The 24,352-nt window shown below is 31.8% G+C and overlaps 1 protein-coding gene across 1 annotated transcript; it reads left to right on the top strand.

Annotated features, from left to right (window-relative positions):
• Nucleotides 1-140: 140 nt before the first annotated feature.
• LOC148622289 (protein-lysine N-trimethyltransferase SMYD5-like) lies at nt 141-23,363 on the top strand. Its single transcript, XM_088572048.1, has 12 exons — nt 141-229; nt 7,647-7,895; nt 8,244-8,371; nt 8,586-8,655; nt 11,127-11,231; nt 11,863-11,925; nt 14,256-14,326; nt 14,623-14,729; nt 15,975-16,031; nt 16,435-16,529; nt 19,509-19,579; nt 22,603-23,363. Exons 1-12 carry the CDS (start codon nt 176-178, stop codon nt 22,703-22,705), a joined length of 1,173 nt encoding a protein of 390 aa, XP_088428174.1. The 5' UTR covers nt 141-175; the 3' UTR covers nt 22,706-23,363.
• The last annotated feature ends 989 nt before the right edge of the window (nt 23,364-24,352 follow it).

The following is a 24,352-nucleotide window of genomic DNA, read 5'->3' on the forward strand; positions in this document are numbered from 1 at the left end:
CTTTCCCCAGAATTTTGTAAATATTTAAAAGAAACTACATTCAAAACAATAAAATTGATTGACTTGAAGACATTAATGTACATATGATTCTCTTTTTGTTTATTTTTTACCAATGCGTTATACTTTCATCGTATCCACACCAACTTGTTTTGTATATTATGCTCTCCTAGGGAAAATGGAACATGACAGCTCACAAAAAGTCGAGATACAAATCATAAGTCAGTCTAAGGTATTCCAATTTTGGTAATGAATCCAATGCATTTTGAAAGTTCTTCATACTGTCAAACTTACATATTTGATATTTTCTTTCAAAAGCTTTGTTATGAAAAGGCATCTACAGTACAACTACAAATGTATAGCTCCTATTATAGAATAGGGTATGATATATTTTATTCCATTATAACCTGGGTAGAAAGAATTATATTTTTTTAGCCTTTACTTCATCAATTTTTACACATACTTCCTGTCTTTCAGTTTTTTTTTCACACATCATGACACATCAAGATCTAGAAGGTACAGTTGCAATCACTTCTAACCTCTCTTTGATACTGTCAGGATTTGCTGTCATAGAACAGTTCTAAACTGTCAGAAACTGTTCTGACCCATGACACACCTTTTCAGGGTCTGTCAGGGCTTTGGGCAAGCTCTGTCATAATCTATCAGGAACTGTTGTAGGTAGAACAGATATGTGGATTAGAAGAGTTCCTGACAGATTCTGTCAGTCATTAGCTCTAGAATACTAGTACTTCTCTGACTGCATTACATACAGTACATGTATGTGATTCTAAAAAAGGCGTAGCACCCGAATCTCGATTCGTACGACGGGATGAAAGCCTTGCTTTATTTCAACTTGATTTTTTTTTTTCAATTTTTGACCCAACTTTTATGTATGGCATGCAGTACAAACAAAAATTATTGCCTGCCGTACCTGCTACACCCCTGACTTTAATAAAGAATTTGGACTGAGGTTGCACTAAACAGTTACATTGAGGCGCACTGTTTCGCACTCCAAGTTACCCCCGTCAAATTTTGTAAAACTTAAAATTAAAAGTTGAAATTTGGTGGATATATTGTTTAAATGTAGATAAGCATTTATGCAGACAGATGTAATATATGTTATGGTAAACAGGTGTAATTTAAATGGAAAATGGTATCCGGAACATTTCAGTCCCCTGCTGTATTGGGTTCTCTCCTCAGCATCAGATGGCTGATTTTCAAAATACCTTATTTCGCACGAACTTTTGGGACTAAAATTGTGAGAGAATGAATCGAAAAGGGTCTTATTATTTTTACCTTTTTTCCACCTACTCCATGCATGCTTTCATCATGTGGTAGTGTCTAAGTGCCTGATATTTTATAAAACATAGTATTTGGCTGTTAGTTTTGGAAAGGCGCCCCTGATTTGTACTAAAACTCAGTAATATTTTTTTCAGTATGTTACCATGGCTACTGGATTTTATAAGAATAATCACTAAATTACTTATAAATGACTTGAACCTCCACACACCAAGGATTTAAAAAAATTGCACTTTTTTATGACAAAACACTAGAAATTTCTGTGTGTACTGCCTCAAAACAGCTTTATTTCAACAAATTGAGACCAAATTTTCAGAAATGACCTAAATGTATTGTACTACCTGAATTATTTTGGTTGCAGATCTAGACACTGGTATGATCAAGAGTACCTAAATATATTGACAATTTTAAACAGTTAACACAGAAATTTTAGATCTTTATTAAAATTTAAAGTGCTCACACTCATACATTTTGCAAGAATATGACATTTTTAAAGAATTTTTACTCAAACTAATTTGTCACAGCCACCACATGATAGTTACATTAAAAAATTCAGCATTTCAATCATTAATTTTAGACCCTCATGGAAATTAAAAGTATGCACACTCATACATTTTGCAAGAATATGACATTTTTTAAGAATTTTGATATATCGCAGCCCCTATATGATAGTTATTTTGAAATAATTATCATTTTAGTCAATACCTTTAACCAAATTAAAAGTGTGCACACTCATACATTTTGCCAGAATATGACATTTTTAAAGAATTTTGACTCAAAATAATTTGTCACAGCCACCGCATGATAGCAGTATTCTAGGATTTTTCAGAAATTGAGGTTTCCTCGGGAAAAATCCATATAAAATCAACTTTCCAACAGTCAATGACTGCTTTCCTAACAAAACAAATCCTTACAGCATATGAAGTTTTCAACTTACCACGGGAAAGTGTAACTAAGTACCTAACTTTCCCTGACCCAAATTTCACTTGCCCCGGGTAACAGGAAATAGGAATCCTAGAACACTGGATTGTTATATTGAAAAAATTAGCATTTCAGTCATTAATTTTAGACCCTTATAGAAATTTAAAGTGTGCGCATTCATACATTTGCTGGAATATGACATTTTTGAAGATTTTTGTCAGAAATATGTGTCACAGTCACCCTCATGATTGTTATATTGAAAAAAGTAGCATTTTAGTCAATAGTTTCAAACCTCATGGAAATAAAACTGCTTGCACTCATACATTTTGCAGAATTTTTAGAATTTTTACTAAAATATAGGTGTCACAGTCACTAATATGAAACTAACACTTTTAATTTCTTTCATTTTCTACATATAAGACCATGTAGATAAATTGGAAGTGTTCATACTCATATTTGTTGCTAAAAGTGGCATTTAGAAGAATTTCGTGAGAATTACCAAATATCTGAAAGTTATTGGTGACCACTTTTACACTTGAACAGAAACATGGACCTTTAATTTTATAATAAAATAAATTAATTTAATTAATATTACAGGTCTATGACAGAATGTAAAAAAATGATAATTTTTAAACGATGAGTGACTGGACCGTGATCGACGTAAATTGGAACTTGAACAACGAATGAGTGATTGTGGGGTGATGATCACAACAAGCTCTATATATATAGTTTGAAATTCAATGCAAATTTTGAAATCAAGAGTTTTTCCTAATCAGATTTGCTAATTTACATTAGTCACACAGTTTCATTTATTAATCGTGGACTTCCTGTTCTAAATTACATCACACAGAACAGAAAGATTTAGTGTCAGGAACTGTCCAGGGGTATGACAGTTAAGAACAGCTTTTCGTATTTTCTTTGTCACGACCCAGAACAGTTTCTGTCAGGGAATTGGGCAAAATGTGTCCTGACCCAGGACAGCCTCTCTCAGGATCTGTCAGGATTTCTGTTCTATCTGCTGTTGTAGAACAGTTTTCCTGACAGAATTTGAGAGAGGTTAGAAGTTATCGCAACTGTATGGCGAGGTGATGCTTCTGGTTAACTTGCATGTACATAGAATCCTGAAAGCTAATTCAAAATATTTTGCAGCTATCTTCTTTATTGATAAAAAAAAATCTTATTTTAAATGATCTTGTGAACAGATAATCCAGAGCATTATAAATATTAATTTTTACACAGAGAAATGTTTATCATTGAAAAAAGATTTTTACATCTCAGCAAATGGACTTGATACAGTACTGCTGATGATGATTGGGGGTTTTTATGGTCTTGACTATCCTTACGGATCTCACACAACCGCTTCTTACGGGGATTCTGTTAGTAATCCCAGTTAGTAGTAGAAGGTAGCGGAGCCCAGCCTTCGGGATACCTGACAGATGAACTCAGAGTATGTCCTACTAGTGGCTGGGCTGCTGTGTTGACCCTCTGGCTTACTCCCAGACCCCACATGGGTCCGAGAGCGTTTCCCCACTCTAACTGTTTTGGAGTATGTCGACGTGTAGAGTGTCAGTACAGCTTGCAACAAAGTCTTAATACTGGAGTACCTCATTTATTGCTTATTGTCCCCTAATTAATATGACTCCATCACCAGCATCACCTGTAGTTCCAATATACAACAGGAAGTGACTAATTGTACATGTAAATCCTTTCTTGGTTCTACAGGTGACTCCCATCTGTATTAGGTGTCACTTATAAAATAATTTCAGTTCAGTATTGCATTCGGGTCACACAAAATTCAGAAGAATTTTTTTGATAAATGCAGTTAATATTTAGCATGTACAAGTATATGTTTATATACATGTACATTTTATTATTTGTAGTTTGCATGTTAGTAGAAATTAGAGTGTTTTTATTAGGTTTATTCAATAAACATTTCAAATGTTTTGAATTTTTAAGTTAAATTCTAAAATTCTATTAAAACTATTTTTTTCATGTATTAATTTCTTTTTTGGCTATAATTATTATATTTTCAGTTTCACAATTTCTGTTCTCTTCTGTTGATTTTCTATTTCAATACCAACCCTTTCAGAGCAAAAATAGTTTTTTTTCAATTTTACTTGGAAATCATCTAACCATGTAGCAACTCTAACATTTTTTTTAGTTATTGTGATAACAATTGAGTTTGAAAAACAATGCACAAAACTTACTATATAAAAAATAGCACCAATTCAGATAATTTAATGTAGTTATGCACTTCCGAATGGCTTTGGTCAATTAAAATTCCTTGAGTTGACCAATCAAATATAAAGTGTGATGTCACTTTGAAAATGTGTATTATTTTTTTTCTATGCATGTTTCCAAAACAAACCAGTCAAAAACTTATAAATAAACTTTAAATTTTGTCTAACTACAACTCTAGTTTATAAAGGCATGTCAACGGAAACACAGGTTTTTTTGCCCAATTATGGAATCAGCACTGGAGTTATTTTTTTGTGTGTTCTGACTAACAGTGGTGGTAAAAACACAAAAAATATCTCCAGTGTCAAATACATTTCCATTGTAAATTAATATTTTTGCTGAGCATAGCTAGTTGGAACATAGAACATATTTTATTTTCTAAATTAAAGGGCTCACAGGGGGCTGCGTGAGTAAACATTTATAGAGGAAAAGAAATATTGATTAGACAGGAACATTACAACTTGCAACATAATAATACTAAATGCTTGATATATGTAGGCCTGTAGAGGTTGAACCCTGAATAGATGAAGCTCCTATCATTAAGGAAGAAATACTGAAGGTTGTGAGGGGTTTGAAAAATTGTGAAACTTCTGGTGTTGATGATATTATAAATGAATACATTAAATATTTGATAGATGATATGATGCCAATTTATTTACTTTTATTTAATATAATACTTGACAAAGATTTAATTTCTGAAACCTGGTATAAAGGTATTATAATTCCAGTTTATAAAAGTAAAGGGTCCAGGTTGTGAAATTGGTGTAACACAAGGTGAGAACTTGTCTCCTGTCCTGTTTTCTCAGTTTTTAAATGACTTAGAAAACAATGTAAAGAGTCTTGAAACTATGTCAACACAATAGAAAATTTACATCTATATATAAATATTTTTCTGATATTTTACACAGATGATATGATTAATATGGCTGAATCAGAGAATGAATTGTAATTATCATAATTTGAAGAGTATTGCATTGATTCGAAATTAAGACAAAGATTATGGTTTTCAGTAAACGGAAATATAAGATGAGAACACCCTTAAAGTTGTACAGAGTAGAATTAGAAACTGTAGATTTTTATTCTTTCCGGTATTTAGGATTGTTATTTAACTTTAATGGTAGCTTTTGTGCTTGTAGAAAGAAAACAGTTGATCAATTGAACAAAGCAATGTATGCATTAAACCATAAGCTACAAAATATTGCGATTCCTGTTGATATACAATTGAAACTTTTCGATGTTTTGGTAGAATCAATACTTAATTACCCTTGTGAAGCCTGGTGATTTGAAAACAAAGAGGGGATAGAAAAACTGCACTTAAAGTTTTGCAAAAAAATTCTTGGCGTGAGGAACAATACACAGAGCTATATGGTGTATGAAGAACTTGGATGTTTTCCAAAGGAAATCATTATCAAGTTAAGAATGTGTACTTTTTGAAACAGCCTTGTAGAACACCAGAACAAGCTATCTAGCTTAATATTAGACTTATGTTGAAACTTCAGCAGAGTAATCAAATATAAATATAATAATAAATATAATATAAATTCCAATTGATTGTCATATTTAAAATCTATTTTTTATGAATCAGGATTAAACTTTATATGGGATGAGCAAACGATCATCGAGAAAAAAGTACTCAAGTGGATGTTGAGACAGAAACTAGTTGACCAATTTATACTATCTATACAGTTCCGTTGTTCAAATGTAAAATTTCCTGTTGAAACAGCAAGGTTGTTAAGTATCCCAAAACAAGAAAGACTTAGTGAATATTGTAAATCAGTGGGAGATGAATTCCATTATATTTTTGTCTGCAAAAACCCTATAATGGTAGAGTTATGAAATAAATTCATCTGTAGATATTATGTCAAATATCCAACAGTAAAAAAATGAAATATATGCTGTCATACTGCAATGTCAAACTATATACAAGAATATGCTATTTTATAAGACACCTTTTCAAATTATTGTAGTAGTCATAAGTTCTGTACTCACATAATATTAATCCAACCATGTTGTTATACTTATGAATAAAAGTCATGCAACTTAATATTGTGAAACGCTTGATTGACTTTATTGTGAATGTAATTTATTTACCCCTGCAGTGTTCTCCCCGTGATATTTTAATAGCACAGCTCATTTTGCCTTCCTCCAAAATTATAGGACAGTGCCCATAGTGCATTCTAACTAAAATTAATTTCTGATAGCACAGTGCTAAGAAATCATAATGCTGCAAAGTACAGTGCTATAAATGGCCTAGGGAGAACACTGCCCTGTTGCTATTGAATGTTTGTGTTTGTGCTTCATTGATGCCCTCGTGTACATGTATGTGTCTGAGGATAATAAAAATGTCTTGACTATCTTGTCTTGTCTTGGCAAATGTGGACACGTAATTCTAGCTTGATACACCTCTTAATTTTGAAAGTTTTTAAATGTATGACACATTTACCCATAATGGAAGCTGTCAAATATATAATAAATAATTGCAATAAAACTTTTAAAAGGTAACATGAACAGAAAAACAGACAGAAAGACAAAGTGCTTTATATAGAGCTTAGAATTTTGTTTCTGTATCTGTAGAGTATGATAAAAAAAAATCACAAGAAATAAACAATTCACATATAATGTCATGGCATTTGTAGAAGTGTTTTTGAGTTAAAGTACAAAAATGGAAATTTGCCCCACATTTGTAGGAATGAAGATCCATAATTAGAAATATGTAAAATCCAAAATATGTAGAAATCAAAAGGGAGCTTACCCTATTAGAAATAACCTTTTCAATAAAGTTTCAAGAAAATTGCTTGCAACATATTCAGGTTTTGAAGTTGGAAGTTGGCTCATAAGAATTATTTAAATAAATATATTTTGAATAAAAAGTTGTAAAGCTGATTTCAAAATTGAATAAAAATAGTACATTTATCTAAATGGTAGAATTACATGATAAGCATTAATGCATAATATGAATTACAATTATATGGTTGGTAAACCTTAATATGGCTTTGTTCTGAAGTGTTATGATTCAAATAAATGGCAAAATAGCAAATCCGGTATTGGTCATAAGTTCCCCAATGCATTTGATTTTGAACTTGATATTAAGGTAACTTAATGTTTTAAACACTCTCATGAAAATACAGTGTGTTATGATATTTACATTTCATGAAGTATAATCAGCTGAACCAGCCAAATTTTAATTACAGGGGCGTGGCTTGTTTGCACAGAAGGATATTGTGAAAGGGGAAGTTATCTTTGAAGAAACTCCTATTATTTCCAGTCAATTCCTTTGGAATGAACTATACAAATATAAAGCTTGCGAATATTGTATGAAGTCACTTGAGACAGCTGAAGAACAGGCCAGAAGACTGTCAGCAAATCCTCACCTTAATCTTCCACACCCAGAATGTGATGTTACTGACCAGTCACAATTTGTTGTATGCCCTGGATGTCAGGTAGTGATGCTGCAGATCAACTGAGTAACTCCATGCATCTACCTTACAACCAACATTTTTGTTCCCTTGCTTGGGAATGTTGGTGTATTGAATCTACCATTCAGGAGTTCTGATCCTTTGATATATTTTTTTTAATTTTAAATATAGTGACATTTGTGATAAAATGGTATTTTCCTCAAATTTCATATTGATACTGTACATGGATTTTGTGATCTATCCTTAGGTAGAAGATAACTGGTGTTAAAAAAAATGAAAAGAATTTGCCCCCAAAAAATGACTATTTTGTTTTTAAATGTTGCTTTGCCATCCTTCTGTCATATACTTGAATATTGAATTTGATGGTTTAAGGTTTGCTATTGCTGTGAAGCATGTCGAGTGACAGCCTGGAACCAGTACCATCAAGTGCTGTGTATGGGGATAGGAAGGATGAGTGAAGACAATGACCATCCCTTGGCAAGACTGCAGGAAACTTGGAGGTGCATTTTGTGTATTAAAAGATTCAGAAGAGTTTCATTTAAGTAGAAAAATTTTGTACATAAATTTGAGATGACAGCTACTCTAAATTCATAAAGATGAAGGATTTCATAACACTAAAATTATTAATTACACATTGGTGTACTTAAGTTTTCTTTTTTACAATAATGTTATTTAAGTAATGTTGTCCTTAACAAAAATGTAATTGTATTGCAGAAATATCCATTATCCTCCAGAAACATCAAGTATTATGTTAATAGTAAAGATTGTGGCTCTTGTCAGACAGGTAAAATTGCCTTTTTTCTCTAATTTTTCCAAGCTTGAATATAGTTTATGAAATCTATATCTGCATTTATAGCTCACTTTGATCAAGGTTCAAGTAATCTACTTTCATCTATTAGAGTATTTGTCCCTGAAGTGCTGAAAAATGACAATTTAAAATTTTTTAGCTTAATATATATTTTTGAAACTGTAACAGGGGAGAAGAAAGTTTCAATTGATAAAAGAATCTTTCTATGACCAAGCGTGCAAAAGCATTCATAATGTCAAGGAATTTATGCTGTCTTTAGCTATATTTATTATACTGTGGTCTCAATAAACACTACCGGGTCAAATGGCTACCCCTCCCTATGTAGTAACAAAAACACACTGAACCTAGACATATGCATTGTAAGTGCATTATTTGTGTGTATTATGATTAAAAGTAGTCAAAATAAACCTGAGAATGTGTACTTTAAAATCATATATGTAATTAGCTACAAAAGTGTATGAATATTGTTTACATGTGTGAGTAATTTGCCTCCTTGCTGTCAGTTAGCAGAACAGGTAAAAATGTGGGTTTTCAGTATTATTTATTCAAGTAAATTTTGTGAAGAATTTCTTCAATCATCGTACCATTAGCATAATGATTTTGGAAGCCTTATTTTCCAAGCTTTGCAATGGTATGCAACTTTAAGATGTCATTTGTCCTGGGAATTCAGTGAAACTTTGAAAATTACTTTTTTAACATGTAAAGTAATGGAAACATTAGAAGTGGTTAGTAAGACCATTAATATCTTAAAACTCTCATTTGACAAAATGATCCTAATGACAATGTGAGCAAAAGTGTAACTTGTTTTAAAGTTATAAAACAGCAAATTTTTACAGGAGTTGCAACTAATTAAGTGAGCAAAAAAGGTTTTTCATAGCCTCTTGTTACTTTTCCTTTGATAATTTTATAAGTTCCTAACATTTTATGTACTATACATGTAGAAAAATAAAGTAATCAAAGGAATCAAGATTCTAATGGAAATCAAAAGAATGTAATCCAGGGACAAAGAACAGACATTGTCAGCAGACACACACAACAAAGAACATAAAATAACCAAAATAATACACACAAAGTAACAAAAGTAAATGAGCAACTCAGACTCCACTAAAAACTGAGAGCATGGACCAGGAACACTGGTAGGATAAGGGTCCTCTGCTTTTCTAGAAACACCCTCAGAGTTGGTCATAAAAAGTCAAGTCCTGGGAAGACGAAAGAGGAAAGAACAACTATGACACATTGAACAAATCGATTTTTCATGGTGCAAACGAATACACCCTAACGATCCAACAGTTCATGATGACAACCATAAAACTTCAGTAGTGATGACTTCAATCTTGTAGCATCATAACTATGTTCCAGAAGCCTAATTGTAAGAAGTTGAGCGTGATACAAAAAGTCTGTGTAGTTATGGAAAGCTCTGGCATAACATATTAGTTATGATATGAGAACTCCATAAGCAGGTGCTGAAGATATGCTGCGGCAAAGTTGATAATATGGAATAAAAAGTTATCAAGTTTGATGTATAGTTTGGTCAGTAGTTTTCCTTTACCATCGATCTTTAAGTGTATGTCATGATATAAGGATGACTTCACAGTGTCTGTAGTATCCCAGTGATTTTGTTACCCTTTTTACTGCAGCCAAATATCGGATGTTTTCCTGGAGACTTCTCCTAAAATGTTTAAAAATATTTTTCCTAAAGGGATGAAAAATTCCCAATTTTTATGCATAATGTTTAAAAAATACAGGTAAAGAAGCCAGTGAAATGTTCCTTGAGACAAGATTTCTCGGCCAGGTACTTTGTTCACTTCTGGGGAAGGTATTTTTCGGCAGGTAGTAACCTAAAGAATGTTGGGAGTACGTATTAGTCAATTTCGTATCGGTTTTCAGTTATGGATCAGCATATGAAGTGTTTCTTTCCCCCTACCATAATATTTCAATGTGCTAAAAATACAGCAAAAATCTCCAAAAAATATAGGGTTGGGGCTGCTTTTAAAGCAACTAACAAAATCACTGTATCCTTTATCTTAAGTTCTTTGGGGTATATGTGCTGTATAAAATCCCTGAAACTAGAACTGTTTAATGATAATATGTCATTTATATAGTGGAAACTGAGATTAATGGATTTAGCTAACAATGTTCCATCTTTTGGATCAGCTATAAAGTCAGCCTCATTAGAGTGAAGGAATAGGTCAGCAAGTAAAGGAGCACGATTTGTTCCCATTGGAATGCCAACCATTTGTTGAAAAAAAACACATCCACCACACAGGACAAATATATTGTTGATAAAAAATTCGAGCATTTTGAAAACATCTTCTTTGGTATGTTCGGAAGATTTTAAGAATTCTGATTTGATTATTTGAAATTAATTACAATGAATTATTAGCTTTTTAATCTACTAATATTAAGAGTTTTACTAACAGCTTAACATTTTTTTTTTACTCTTGCAGGCTAAAGACAAATCCACAGTCATCCAAACATTTTCTCAATTTGTTAAAAATACCACAAATGAAGAGGAGGAAATTGTGCACAAACTTTTAGGCAAACAATTTCAGGTGATTTTCTTCATTTTCAAACAATTTAATTTGTATTTAATACTGAGTAGGTTAATTTTTTTATAGTTTGGGTGGTGTGTCAACACTGCTCAGGGTTTTACCTCAGTGACTTTATTAATCTGTGCTTTGCGAAGCATTTTTTGTCAAATTTTGTTACAGATTTTTTGCAATTTTCATGTTTCAAGTATAATTTCTTCTATAGTTAATGATATTTGTTTATTCAATAAATAATTGGAGACATTATAATTAAGATTTTTAAAATATATCTATCACATTAATTTACATAGGACTTAAGTCAAGCCTTGAACAATTTGCCTAATTGTACTTCTTCTGTTTTAAAGAGATGTGATTATCCAATCAGTTAAGCAGAATAGAGCTACTACATGTATTAGTTTCGTGATACTTTATGCAAATAAACGAAATGAAAAAAAAAATCATATTTTCTTATCTTATGATTAAACTAAAGCTTTTTACAGTAGAAAGCTGTCTTTGATAACATAGGTGTTCCTTGTTACTGTAATTTCTAGTAAATGAAGAAAATGCTATAATTTATATATTTACATATATCAGATCTTTGTCGTTTATTTTTGTTAGTAAATTAATTTTATTATATCTCCCATTGATCTTTTAGGAGCAACTGGAACTGTTGAGACAGATGACTGCTGATTTTATGTTTGAAGATAATGTTGCACAGGTTAGTAAGATATTTATAGAAGAAGGGAAATCAGCTTGAAGTGTCACTGCTTTGTTTTGATATTGGAAACTCAATATAAATTCGACATCATCCACCATTTAATAAAATATTGACAATAAAGTTTCTTAACTTTTGTTACAACACAAGTACTGTAACTAATTAGTTTTCTTAATATTTTGGTTATATTCAGATCTGATTGCTTAAGGGGATCCTATAGGCACCTGTGAGCAATGCATTTACATATGTATACTTTAAGCAAGGATACATATAGAAACCATTAGATTTGAACACAATCGAATAGTTGATTAAAAAGAGTTTTGTAAGTTTAAAAAAAATATTTGTAATAAATAAGTTTAAATTCAGAATTTTTGTGACATTATTATTGATGTGAAAATGCAATGGCCTAACAATTTCACAATTTGAATCCTTGATTTATCTCCCTTGACAACAGGTGTTGCAAATTGCTTTGGGACATTGCAAGGTGTAATTTTACAGCAATATTAAATACCTGTGGGGATTAATGAAGCCATGTGACAATTTTAGGATCGGAGAAAATTTAAATAATTTCATAGTCCAATTTACACTACTGACGTTAAATAAAAGCAGTGTTAAATTTACCCATTCAAGGCGCACAGTGCCTCAAGGCATCACCTAGGTATGGCATTATGATGCCTAAAGGCTTCATGAAATAAATAAAATTTGAATTTTTTTTAATGGAGTTTTCTTAAATACTTTGCTGCATTACTCCATACTAATAACTACCTCCATAAAAATATTAGTTACATATTTAATTTTCATTTCATGAATGAAAAAAGGCTTTATACTGGTACTTTCTGATACTGAGTAGATTTGTCTGACCAATTAAAACTATCTAGGTTATATAGGCTCGGTTTGTACATTAAGCAGTTTAATGCCAGATTAAAAAATGAATTATGTTTTATTTTTTTTTTATTTGATTTCTTTTAAGTAAACAAATTGAAATAAATTTTCTCAATGCTTGTGTACTTTAAATACTGTAAAGCATGAAATCATGTTATATTTTTTAAGCAATACAGAAGCTATTAATTACTCAAGCTAACTCCACACACTCTAATAATACGACCAATCTAAAACGTGACATTGTTTTCTTGTATTTTAAGATCCCCAATAACCATATTAACTTACCTTACATTGCCAGTACACATCATTTTACTTGTGGTTAGATCCCAGCTGAATGTGAAGATAATGATTGACTGTAGATGTGTATTACATCCAAATAGATAGAAATAGATTGACATGACTTTTCAGGGTTAGTAAGGGAATCTCGGTTGCTAGGTAAATATAAACTGCAAACATGGAAAATTCCTAATTTTTTTCATCCATGTGGCAAATCATGAAAATGAAACATCACATTTTTTCTGGTGACTCAAATCACAAAAATAACTGCACATGAATATTTCTGAATTCACAGATGTCATAACAAGTATAGCAACTCAGTGCATGCAATATCATGTTTTATGGAACACTTAAAAGAGATATTGACCAAGACCCATGACCATAAATCATGATATTGCATGCACTGAATTACCATAATTGTTTAAAAACATTTCTTTGAAGAAGTTTATTCCCACTCAGTTAATGAGTTGCTTTTCATCTTGATTTTTAAAACAAATATTTTGGTATATTAACATTTAATGGAGTCAAGTATTACCAGTTTTTATATGTTCATTTCTTGTTTCTTGATGTCTTTCCACTAATTTTGACCTATTAAATATTAGACCAAGTAATAGTGACTGATAATTTTGCCATCAAAAACATGGGTGTGTCAGAAATTTACTGTTAAAGTGTAAGTGTTTGTAAGAATCAGGCAAAATGGGAAAAATCAGAAACATGCATGTCAAAAACCCACTGATCTAATAATGCAATATGACTCAAGGATTCTTTCTCTATTTGAAAAGACCATATTTGATCTCTGCATCACTGATCACTGGCTTTGTGCAGAAACTCTTCATTGGAATCTTAGATAAATGAGGTTTTTGAGAGAGTTATCTGCCCTCGAAATGTTCATTTTCAGTGCATATCAATGATATTGTAGCTCAGTGGTCCTGCATGATATGGAAAATCTTGTCTGTTTTCCTTGATTTTGATGGTGCAAATAGTCAAATTACACTATCAAAATGATGGGTTTTTTTCATACCATGTTTCACCAACTGCCTGATTCTTGCAGGAACTGACACTTAAACAGAAACTAAAAAAATTCAAAATGTTATGATAGAGAATATAGCAATGTGATGTCATACCTTACAAAACATTTAGTGAGAACAACTATTGGTGTTTTTTTCTATTGACAGTGGTTTACTCCTGAAGGATTTAGGTCCATGTTTGCATTAATAGGAACAAATGGACAGGGAATTGGATCAAGGTGGGTCTAAATTTGTCCTATCTTGTCACAATTAATACAAATTTTAAAAGAAAAAAGTAATTGCAAAGCAGGTTTTAATTCTCATTTACTCAGATTATAACATCTTCATTCAAGGTAGAGATTATGAAAGTGTGTATTAAAGCTAAATCTACAAATTATGTTCTGAATAGATTAGTCTATTCCATCCCAAATGTTCCATTTTGATTTATTAAGAGGAGTCCGTGCCTTAGATTAATTAAACTGAAAGAACTGAAAATGTGTTTAATGTTTATGAACAAAATAATTCATTATTTTAGTTCAGTGAGTGTTTGGGTAAAAAATTGTGAGAATTTAGACCTTCATGAGGAAGAAAAGGAACAACTTGATGCTTTTATAGATCAGCTGTATGAAGATATGGACAAAGGTATATTCAGGTTATTTACTGGTAGTAACATAGTTAACTATATATGGAATAAAGTTGTCCTTCTCTTGATTTCATGGCAATCATATGATGAACTTTCTTTAGTAGTTATCTAAATAATTGACAATGTGATATAAACTTTTTATCAGAGTATGACAGACTTCTTTTAAAATATCTTTGAAATGATAGAAAGTTTAAATCTTATTCAGTTTATTACCTAAGACATATCCTTAGGTTATGATCATTCTTTCAAGGGAGACCAAATCTTTTCTCTGAATTTAACTATGTTACTTGGTGTAACAGTAGTTGTAAGAACAAAATAACTGCATTCAAATTCATGTATTTTTTTTAGCTCCAACTTTCCAGAATGATTTTATACTTGGTATATGGTGTTGACATAATTAGTGGCATATTTTCTTTATTATAAAATATCAGCTCACCTTCCTATTTTCTTCAAATAAGGTTAAAGATCAAAGAGGGAATAATGAGCACTACATTATGGACAAAAACTTTTTTTATAGTCACTTGTCTTACTGCAGCATGAACTCAAAGATGATTAGAAGTATATTAAGTAATGTTTTAACATAAGGGGAAAATAACATACAACAGTGACAAGATAGAAATATTATGTCACTGCATATCCTTAAATATTGGATCTATCTGATTTTGGTTTGTTTTTATATAACTGCAAACAAATTTTGTGCAGGTCTAATGGTATCACATGGTCCTAGTTGTTGACATCTAATGGTATCACATTGTCCTAGTTGTTGACATCTAATGGTATCACATTGTCCTCGTTGTTGACATCTAATGGTATCACATTGTCCTCGTTGTTGACATCTAATGGTATCACATTGTCCTCGTTGTTGACATCTAATGGTATCACATTGTCCTTGTTGTTGACATCTAATGGTATCACATTGTCCTAGTTGTTGACATCTAATGGTATCACATTGTCCTAGTTGCATTGTCCTAGTTGTTGACATCTGATGGTATCACATTGTCCTAGGTGTTGACATCTGTTTATTTACAATAAGTTAAACTTAATAGATCTTTCTAACATTTTTCTTAAATTTTTAAATTTTAACACATTGCACCAGAGGGCGCTAGAGTTTTTGAAGGTTTTGCCCCACCCCCTTTGAAACTGAATAAGTTATAATATAATAAATTATTTTTGTTGTTAAAATGAACAGCTCTTTTAAGCATATAGTCTTTGAACTGTTTTTATGGTATGATTTATTTGTTTAGAATCAGGAACATTCTTGGATTGTGAAGGATCAGGCTTGTATTTGCTTCAAAGTTCTTGTAAGTAGTTGACTGACCACTATAAGATATAATAAGAGTTTTTTTTTTCTAATCAAGATTTTGTAAATGCATTATTTTTCAATAACAAAAGGTTCAATATGATTTGAAGAGGAAAAAAGAAAAAAAATGAAGGCGATTCTATATATATATATTACAAATTACAATATGCATTATCCCACATTTGTTTTGTTTCCACTTGGATCTTATTTCAAAACAATGAATAACGTAATTTCCTCAGCATTTAAGAGTAGACAAATGCTTATTTGTAAATAGATATTTTGACATTTTTTTTTGACTTAAATGATTTAGTATATATGCTATGATTTTTAAGAACCATTTAAGAAATGTATATGAATAAACAATATTATGTACAAAATTATAATGATGATTTGTCAATTTTTAGGTAACCATAGTTGCTCTCCAAATGCTGAGATAACATTTCCATTCAATAACCATAGACTAGTACTAGTTGCAAAGGAAGATATCAACCAAGGGGAGGTAATAAGTATGTCAGAATGTTATTGTTCAGTTATTGATGTATTTTTCTATGAATACCAAGAAGATAATTGAGAAGTAATTGCAGTCTATTACAAATAAGACTTGTAGTAACAAATTTAAATCATAATTATGACAAAAATGGGAGTACATATAAAACAAGCTTACTATCATGGTACAATGAATATATTTTGGAACTCTAATTCACCTGTTGCAGTTATAAAGAAGAAGAAAATTAATGAGATATATTATATTATACTATATTCTTACTAATTTTGCCATTTTTAAATACCTTTACAATATATGAATGGTTTATATAAAGCTTAAACTTTTATTTACATCATGAAGACTTAAAAGCTACTATTCACAGGGTTCCTATAATATGATTGAATTGTTTTTGTTATGGCCCTAAAAGTTCAGTAATTGAAATCAATAAAAAACCCACATTTTTTTTTGTTTCTGGACAATATCTTGAGTGAAAGTGTATGAACTACTTTGAAATTGTACCAGTCGATCTTATACCACTTAAGGAAATGCTGTATTTTGGTGTGATGTCCTAACCCTTCAGGATTAAGATGCTGTATTTTGGTGTGATGTCCTAACCTTTCAGGATTAAGATGGGTCTTGATTAAAGTTTGTAACAAGATCTTTATAAAACCTTACCACTAGAATGTGTTATGTCATCGACCTTATTTATCATAGCCATCCACTGAGTTTTACAACAAACAACGTCTGACCCCTCAAGAGACATCAGATGGAGAATCTTTTCAACTTTAGAAGCTCTTGATTTTGCTGATGATCTTGTGTAAATATCACTAACTCAACAACATATCCAAGAAAAAATAAACAGACTGAAAACTTTCCAGCCAAATTGGCTGAATCAGAAGTCATGATTCAACAACGCCAACTCAACTGTATTACTGAATGGATAAACACTACCTCAAGCAGATGCATTTACATATCTTGGCAGTACATTTAGGGGAGATGGTGGTGCTGCTTCTAACATTAAACGTTTGTTGTAGCAAGAGCTGCATTCAACAACTTGCAGAATGTATGGAAATCTGGACAGTACACTACACACATCAAGTTGAAGTTATACAAGAGTTATGTTATACTTACCTTGTTGTATGGTTCCGAATGCTGGAGAATGACTAAGGCTGCCCAACAAAAACTCTCCACATTTCATACAGAGTGCCGTAGGGGGTTCCTTGGAATATTTTGGCCAAATAAGATCCTTATAAAGACTTCCTCCACAGATACAATCAAGAAGACATAAGCAAGATCATTAGAAGGAGATGGATTGAACACATCTTTGGGAAACTTCAACAAGACCTCACAAAACAGCACTTTTCTGAACACCACAGGAAAAAAGGCACAGAGGAAGACCCAAGGTTAAGTGGCGAGGTACCATTGAGGCGGAAATGTGTGAACTGAACCACTTATGGGGAAGTTTACAGAAGATGGCCGAGGACTGGCAGAGGTGGCATACCTTTGTTGCTGTCCAACATGCCATTGGGCATAATGGGCAGTAAGCTACAAGGTGTTAAAGCACAAAAGAAAACCTGGGATTGATTTTTGGGGTTGTGACTTGGACCCATCAGGAATAAGGGGCAAGAAACAATCAATTTCCTGATATCCGAACAATAACTTTGGTTAAAGAGTATGGATCTCTACGAATTTTACTGTTGATGTTTCATAACAAAAAGGAAAGTTTTTAGTGATTTTAAGGGTTTTGGCCCTTTATGCTTAGGAATATGGGCCAAAATGGACCAAAGCAAGCAATTCATAGATTTAGCTATTTAACTTAACTAACTATGAAATTGCATCGCATCACAGGTGGGATAGGATTGATTTTGGGGGAATGTTTCCTGTTTCCACTGAGGAATTATGGACCAAAAATTATGACATTTTTCTGGTTCCATTGTAGTAACTTGAGGAAAACTCTTTGTGAAATTGTACTTTACAGTTCCACAACTTTAAAGAAAGTTTTTTTGCACAATAACGGTAATGTCCCTTTTTTTTTAAATAAGGGTCATAAATGGGGGTCCGACATAAGTGTTTTCTTCAACTTTCTACAAATTACTTATTTAATATATCTAACTACAGTTGACAAAATTCGAAGTTATTCAACCAATTTCTTTCTGATTAGATTATCTTGCATTTAACACAACACAGAGTTGAATCAAGTTTCATTGTTGTGTCCATACTTGTTCCATTTTTTCACTGTTGTATTATGCTGTGTCATGAGAAACATTTTATTTACAGTTTTAAGGTGGTAATTTTAAAGTCTCAAATATCAGCATATTAAGAATTTTGATTTGGGGAAATGGTCCAAATTGGAGTCTAAATTTTAATTTTCATTAATTTCTGATAAAATTGAATTTCTTTAAGTTAATCATGTATTGAGATTTTTTTTTTAAATTTTGGCCCTGTTTTCGTATTTAGTTAAATTGAGGTCAGTTGGGTCCCAAACTACACTTTCAAAAGTTAAGACTCAGGGGGTTCTGTGAAATGCAGAATATAAGTAGTTATTATAAAGATTTTTCACACTGTGAAATAAATTTGGTAATTCCACTCTCAGACTTTCTTCCGCCGAAACACAAATATCAATCTGCCATTAACAAAATTTGAACTTTATGTTGATGATAGCAACAAATAGAAATGAATATTATAAATAGGATAATTAATTAATTGTTATCATGAATAACCAAAATATGATCACTCGTGCCAAGAATGCTGAAAGATTTAACTTTTGTGCACACTTGTTAAATCTAGGTGTTCTTTGGCACTCATGATCATATTTGGTCATTCACTCTTTCCAATTAATTATCCTATAAGTATACAGATTTAGATATTGTCATATAACATAAATTGACTGTTGCAAATTTTAAAATTCTTTGACAACTATAATCCTATGCCATATATCAGACATTTCAACGTCTGAGCTATATCAAGCTTGAGTGTTGTGATTATATTTTACAGGAGATTTGTACCTGTTATTTAAGTGAATGTGATGCTTCAAGAAGTCGACACAGCAGACAAAAGATACTAAGGTAGACAAAATAGTTCCCTAGATATTCAGTATAAATGATCAGTCTTACCCAAATATAAAGTTTGCAACCTCATTTTTCATTTTGATTTGCTTTTGTTCAGATGAGATTTTTTTTCTCTTTTGAATGGAATTCTTCTATTTCAAATCTGTATTTTATTGTTACAATTCTTCTTTTACTGTATATTGCCAATTTCTGCTCTGTTTGTTGACCTTGTAAAATCATTCCTGTTTGTTATGCTGACAATAAGCTTTGTTCACATGGGTGGTTTCTTAACTATAGTCTTTTCTAAATATCTTATGGAAAACTTACTTGTATTATTTATGATAACAACAATGAGTGAAAAAGCATCAATATATTTAATTTCTGAAATAGACTCATTAATTTTTGCAGACCATTTGTTGGTTGGACGTATACATGTACATTATTTTTGTTATATATTCACCATTTAAAAATACAGATAAGTTTTTGATAAGATATTTAGAATAGACTACTGAAAAAGTAAGTGATGAAACCTTTTATCAACTTCACAAAAACAGTGAAATACTTTAAATGCAAACTTGGTGATACATCCTTATAGCTGTAACTTTTTCAAAACTTTCATCTTATTGAAACCCAACCTAAAACACTGTTTTTTTGTGGCACACAGAAATCATTCTCTGTCCGTCTATTGATTTTTTATGGCGTCATGGCTTATGCCTGCAGAGGGAGATAATTAAACTTTACTTTTACATGTTGAAACGTTGCAGGTGAAACTCCTCCTTAACTGATCTGTGGATTTAAGTAGCAGTCTTTCTAAAAATCAGACAGAAGGTGATTCATGCATGTCAAAAACCCACAGTATTCAATTTTATTTCTCGTTCAGGAACAGTTACTGATCACGTAACCAGTCTTAGTTTTTCACTGTTGAGCTTTAGAGATAAAATTTATATAGATTGTCCATGACATTAACACTTTGCAAGAGTTATCATTCTTGATTTGCATTGATTTGGTTGGTTTTAGTGGGAGATAAATGCATGATTTTCCCAGAACTACAGATATGAATACAAAAAAGACCTATGTTCCCTAAAATATAGCATGTGAAAAAACATTGTTTGTTCTTTGGGTTTTTTGCACCATGCATCACCTTTACCATAGGCAGTATCTGACTTTTATATGGACTGGTACTTAAATGTAATTCAATAGGAAAAATAGGCATCATATGTGCATGTGCTGTGCATAAAGGAAGATAATCATTGCCACATTCTTAGATTTCTTGCAAAGAAGGATAATCCAAGTTCAGAATTTTACATGTTAGCAAGTACAACTCCTGAACCCCTCAGTGGATTTTGATGGAAGTTATAGGAAGGTTAGGAACTAAGTGCACAAATGAGTATGAATACTGTGAAAGTACTATTGTTCATGGGGTACCAATTTTTGTGGATTTCCTGGGTAGGCCAAATCACAAATTTTGGTTCCCAATGAAAAGGAGATTTCCATTGATGTGTATACTGAAAACCTCCAAACCACAAATTCAAGAATCCATGAGTTTGTGTTTCTTCCTTAATCCACGAAAATTAGTATCCACAAATAAAAGTACTTTCACAGTAGTGTCATTTCACTGCAAAAGAAGATTTTCCAAAATTCACTTCTAGCAGGTCTCTAGCTTGCTCACAGTTTTATTGTGGTTAATCAGTTATCTCGGTAAAACATTGGTAATCAGCAATGTTTTAGGACAAAGTTTATATCAGTTGACAAATTTCAAAAAAATGTTTTGTTTTTTATAACATTAGCAACTAAAAATAAGGTATTTTTAGGGAAAATATTTCAGCTATGTTTAAGTTCTATTATTGCTTTACAGCAATTTTTCAGCTATATCTTGGAGTCAATAGAAAACATGTTCAGTTAGGAGGTTACACTAGATTGAAATGGATACCAATTAGAATTGCAAAATTTAACCATTTTTTTACAACCATGAAAAATTTGCAGTTGTTCATTGATATCATGCCATTGTCATCATTGTTGGCCATAGACATTTCATGTCCAGACAATAACCTGAGTACAAGTGTGTAGAATTTTATACAACCACTAAAATTTGCAAAGGTGTGTTGGTATAGGGCTGTTGTCATCATCCATGTTGGTTTCATGCAATAATTTGAGTATTAGTTGGTGATATTTATAAAATCTATTAACAAGGTTTCAAACCACAAGGGAATGTTGATATTTTTATTTTGGGGGTTATGGCCCAATTGTTGTAGAATTGGGGGCCAAAGAGGGACCTTAAACAACCATTTCATAACATTTTACTATGTAACTTCAGCAAAAGCACTGAAATGTCCACAATATTCTATACCATGATGGTCAGATTTTGGGGGGAAAGGCTTGGATTGATTAAAAGGTTATAACTTGACCCATTTGTAAATTAGGAGCCAGAAACATGATGTATGGCCACAATAACTTGATTTATTGTGAATGGATCTCTTTGAAATTGAACCAAAGGTGCCATACCCACAGAGGAAGACTGGGAATGACTTTTGGTGTTGTGCTTATTGAGGAATAATGGGCCACTTCAGTTCTGATCACTTTCTTTCCCGGTGTCAATATTTAATCACTGTCAAAATTCAGAACTGTATCAAGCTTGAATGGTGTGGCCATTCTTGCCCAAACTGTTCAGGGTTGACATCTGGGGTCCTATCAAGCTGTGTCCAGCAAAGTATTTTATAACCCCTAATATATGAATGAATCTTAGTTTCTTTTTTCATATTTTCATAATTATAGCAAGGTCAATTTAACCTAAAAACCAGGTACCTTTTTAAAGCTTATTCTCTTAGCTGATAGGTAAGGTGCCGATCTTTTCTTCTTGATTGCACAGCTCCAGATTTTTTAGAAATTTAGTTTTCAAAACAATTTTTAATACATAAGAAATAGCATGATAATAGTGTTAGAAAACTGAGGATTTGCGAAATGTTAATCAGAACTTGTCAGCATAGAACTTGCTTAAATGAACTGTTCATAATTTTTCAAATGTATGATTTTTCTAACTTCAGAGAGAATTACCTTTTTACTTGTGACTGTATTAAGTGCTTAGAAGAAGCAGACCAGCCTGATGTAACCTCTGAGGAAGAGGAAGATGAGGAAGATATGGAGTAATAAAAATGTTTTATTGGGTTACTTTATATTGTATGCATGGCCAACATATTAATAAGCATTTTAATAGATTTTTAGTCAGTTATTCCAACTACAGGTACATGTATATGTCTACCACATCTCATTTTCAGGTTTTTGATCCTTCAAAATACCTTATGTCACCAGTCTATACCTGGAACTTCCCTACTATTTCTGAACACTACACAAGGATAAAATGTGTTAAATTTGGTAAACAGAAAGTGAAGAGCAGTGATTTTAACCAATTAAAATTGGCGGGAAAATTCAAATTGATGAAAGTGTATAGTTTTTGAAAATCTTGTGTTAAGAATTATTTTCTTGAGCTGATATTGGTTTTATTTAAGAATTATTGTTATGTAGGATAAATACTATGTTAATGTACCTTTTGAAAGTAAATGCACATTTACTTTTTGATAGATTTAAAAACGGGGAAAAATGTTAAATGGAACAATAAATGTAAATGTGTGTGTGAAGTTGGATCAGTAGTATAGATTGACTTTCAGTTTATACACATTAAAAAGGACTGTTCTTAATAGTATTTAAAATGCAAGTTATGGTCATAATTTTTTTTAACATTATATCATCTTTGCAATTTTGTTCATGCTACAATTTTCACAATAAAAAAATGCCAGTGCTATCAGCACTTTGATAGTTCATGAATTTGAAGATGTGACTTTGTATAAAGGAGAAAGTTCGGTAAGGACCCCTTTTAGCTTCATAATTTGGGTATTTTTTATTAAAGCTGATTTCTAGGTAGTAGTAGTAGTATTGTAAAATGGTCACACACTGAATATGAGATGTTTTTGACAAGATTTATGACGTTATTAAAAAAAAAAACATTATGCATTAATGTAACCATTACAAAAACTTAAACTTTTAAGAACTTGAGATAAATAATACAACAGACAACAGACACTGTGAAGTTGGCCTCATATCTTTACCTACACTTTAGAAATCGATATGACTTTTCATTCAGAATTGTCAACTTTCTTTTCATCTGTGGCAATATCCCTTCAGCACCTGTGTATGGAGTGTTCATATCACAACTCATGTTATGCCAGAGCTTGCCGAAACTACGCAGACTTTTTGTACCGCGCTAGAATTCTAACAAACAGGCTTCTGGAACAGGGTTATGTTGCTACAAGATTGAAGTCATCATTACAGAAGTTTTATGGTCATCATCATAAACTCGTGGATTGTTATGGTGTATCCATCTGTGCCATGAAAACTTATTTATTCAATGTGTCATAGCTTTTCTTATCTCGTTTGTCTACTCTGGACTTCACTTTTTATGAGCAACTCATCAGGTGTTTCTAGAAAAGCAGAGGACACTTACCTTACCGATGTACCTGGTCCATGCTCCCAGTTTTTAGTGGAGTCCAAGTTTCTCATTCATGCTTTTGTTACTTTGTATGTATGATTTTAGTTACTTAATGTTCTTTTTTGTGTACGTCTGTTTTCCGTGTCTTGTCTTTGTCCCTGGATTACATTCTTTTGATTACCACTACAACCTTGGTTCCCTTGATTATTCTTTTGTGTGGAACGGAAATTGCCTCACATCTGTTGACTCAAGATATTTTTATACGAGATGTAACTGACAATTCTACATAAAATGTATGAAGACACAAGAGT

Source organism: Perna viridis, chromosome 3 (assembly GCF_037379345.1).
Source record: "Perna viridis isolate PV_CMFRI_1.1 ecotype Kerala chromosome 3, ASM3737934v1, whole genome shotgun sequence".
NCBI classification, from domain to species: domain Eukaryota; kingdom Metazoa; phylum Mollusca; class Bivalvia; order Mytilida; family Mytilidae; genus Perna; species Perna viridis.

Bases quoted from the DNA above. Each gene is read 5' to 3' on its own strand.
- LOC148622289 (XM_088572048.1), top strand. From the start codon at position 176: ATGGAACATGACAGCTCACAAAAAGTCGAGATACAAATCATAAGTCAG. The intron at 11,232-11,862 runs GTGATTTTCTTC...TTGATCTTTTAG, and splicing joins TTTTAGGCAAACAATTTCAG to GAGCAACTGGAACTGTTGAG. The intron at 11,926-14,255 runs GTTAGTAAGATA...TTCTATTGACAG, and splicing joins TTGAAGATAATGTTGCACAG to TGGTTTACTCCTGAAGGATT.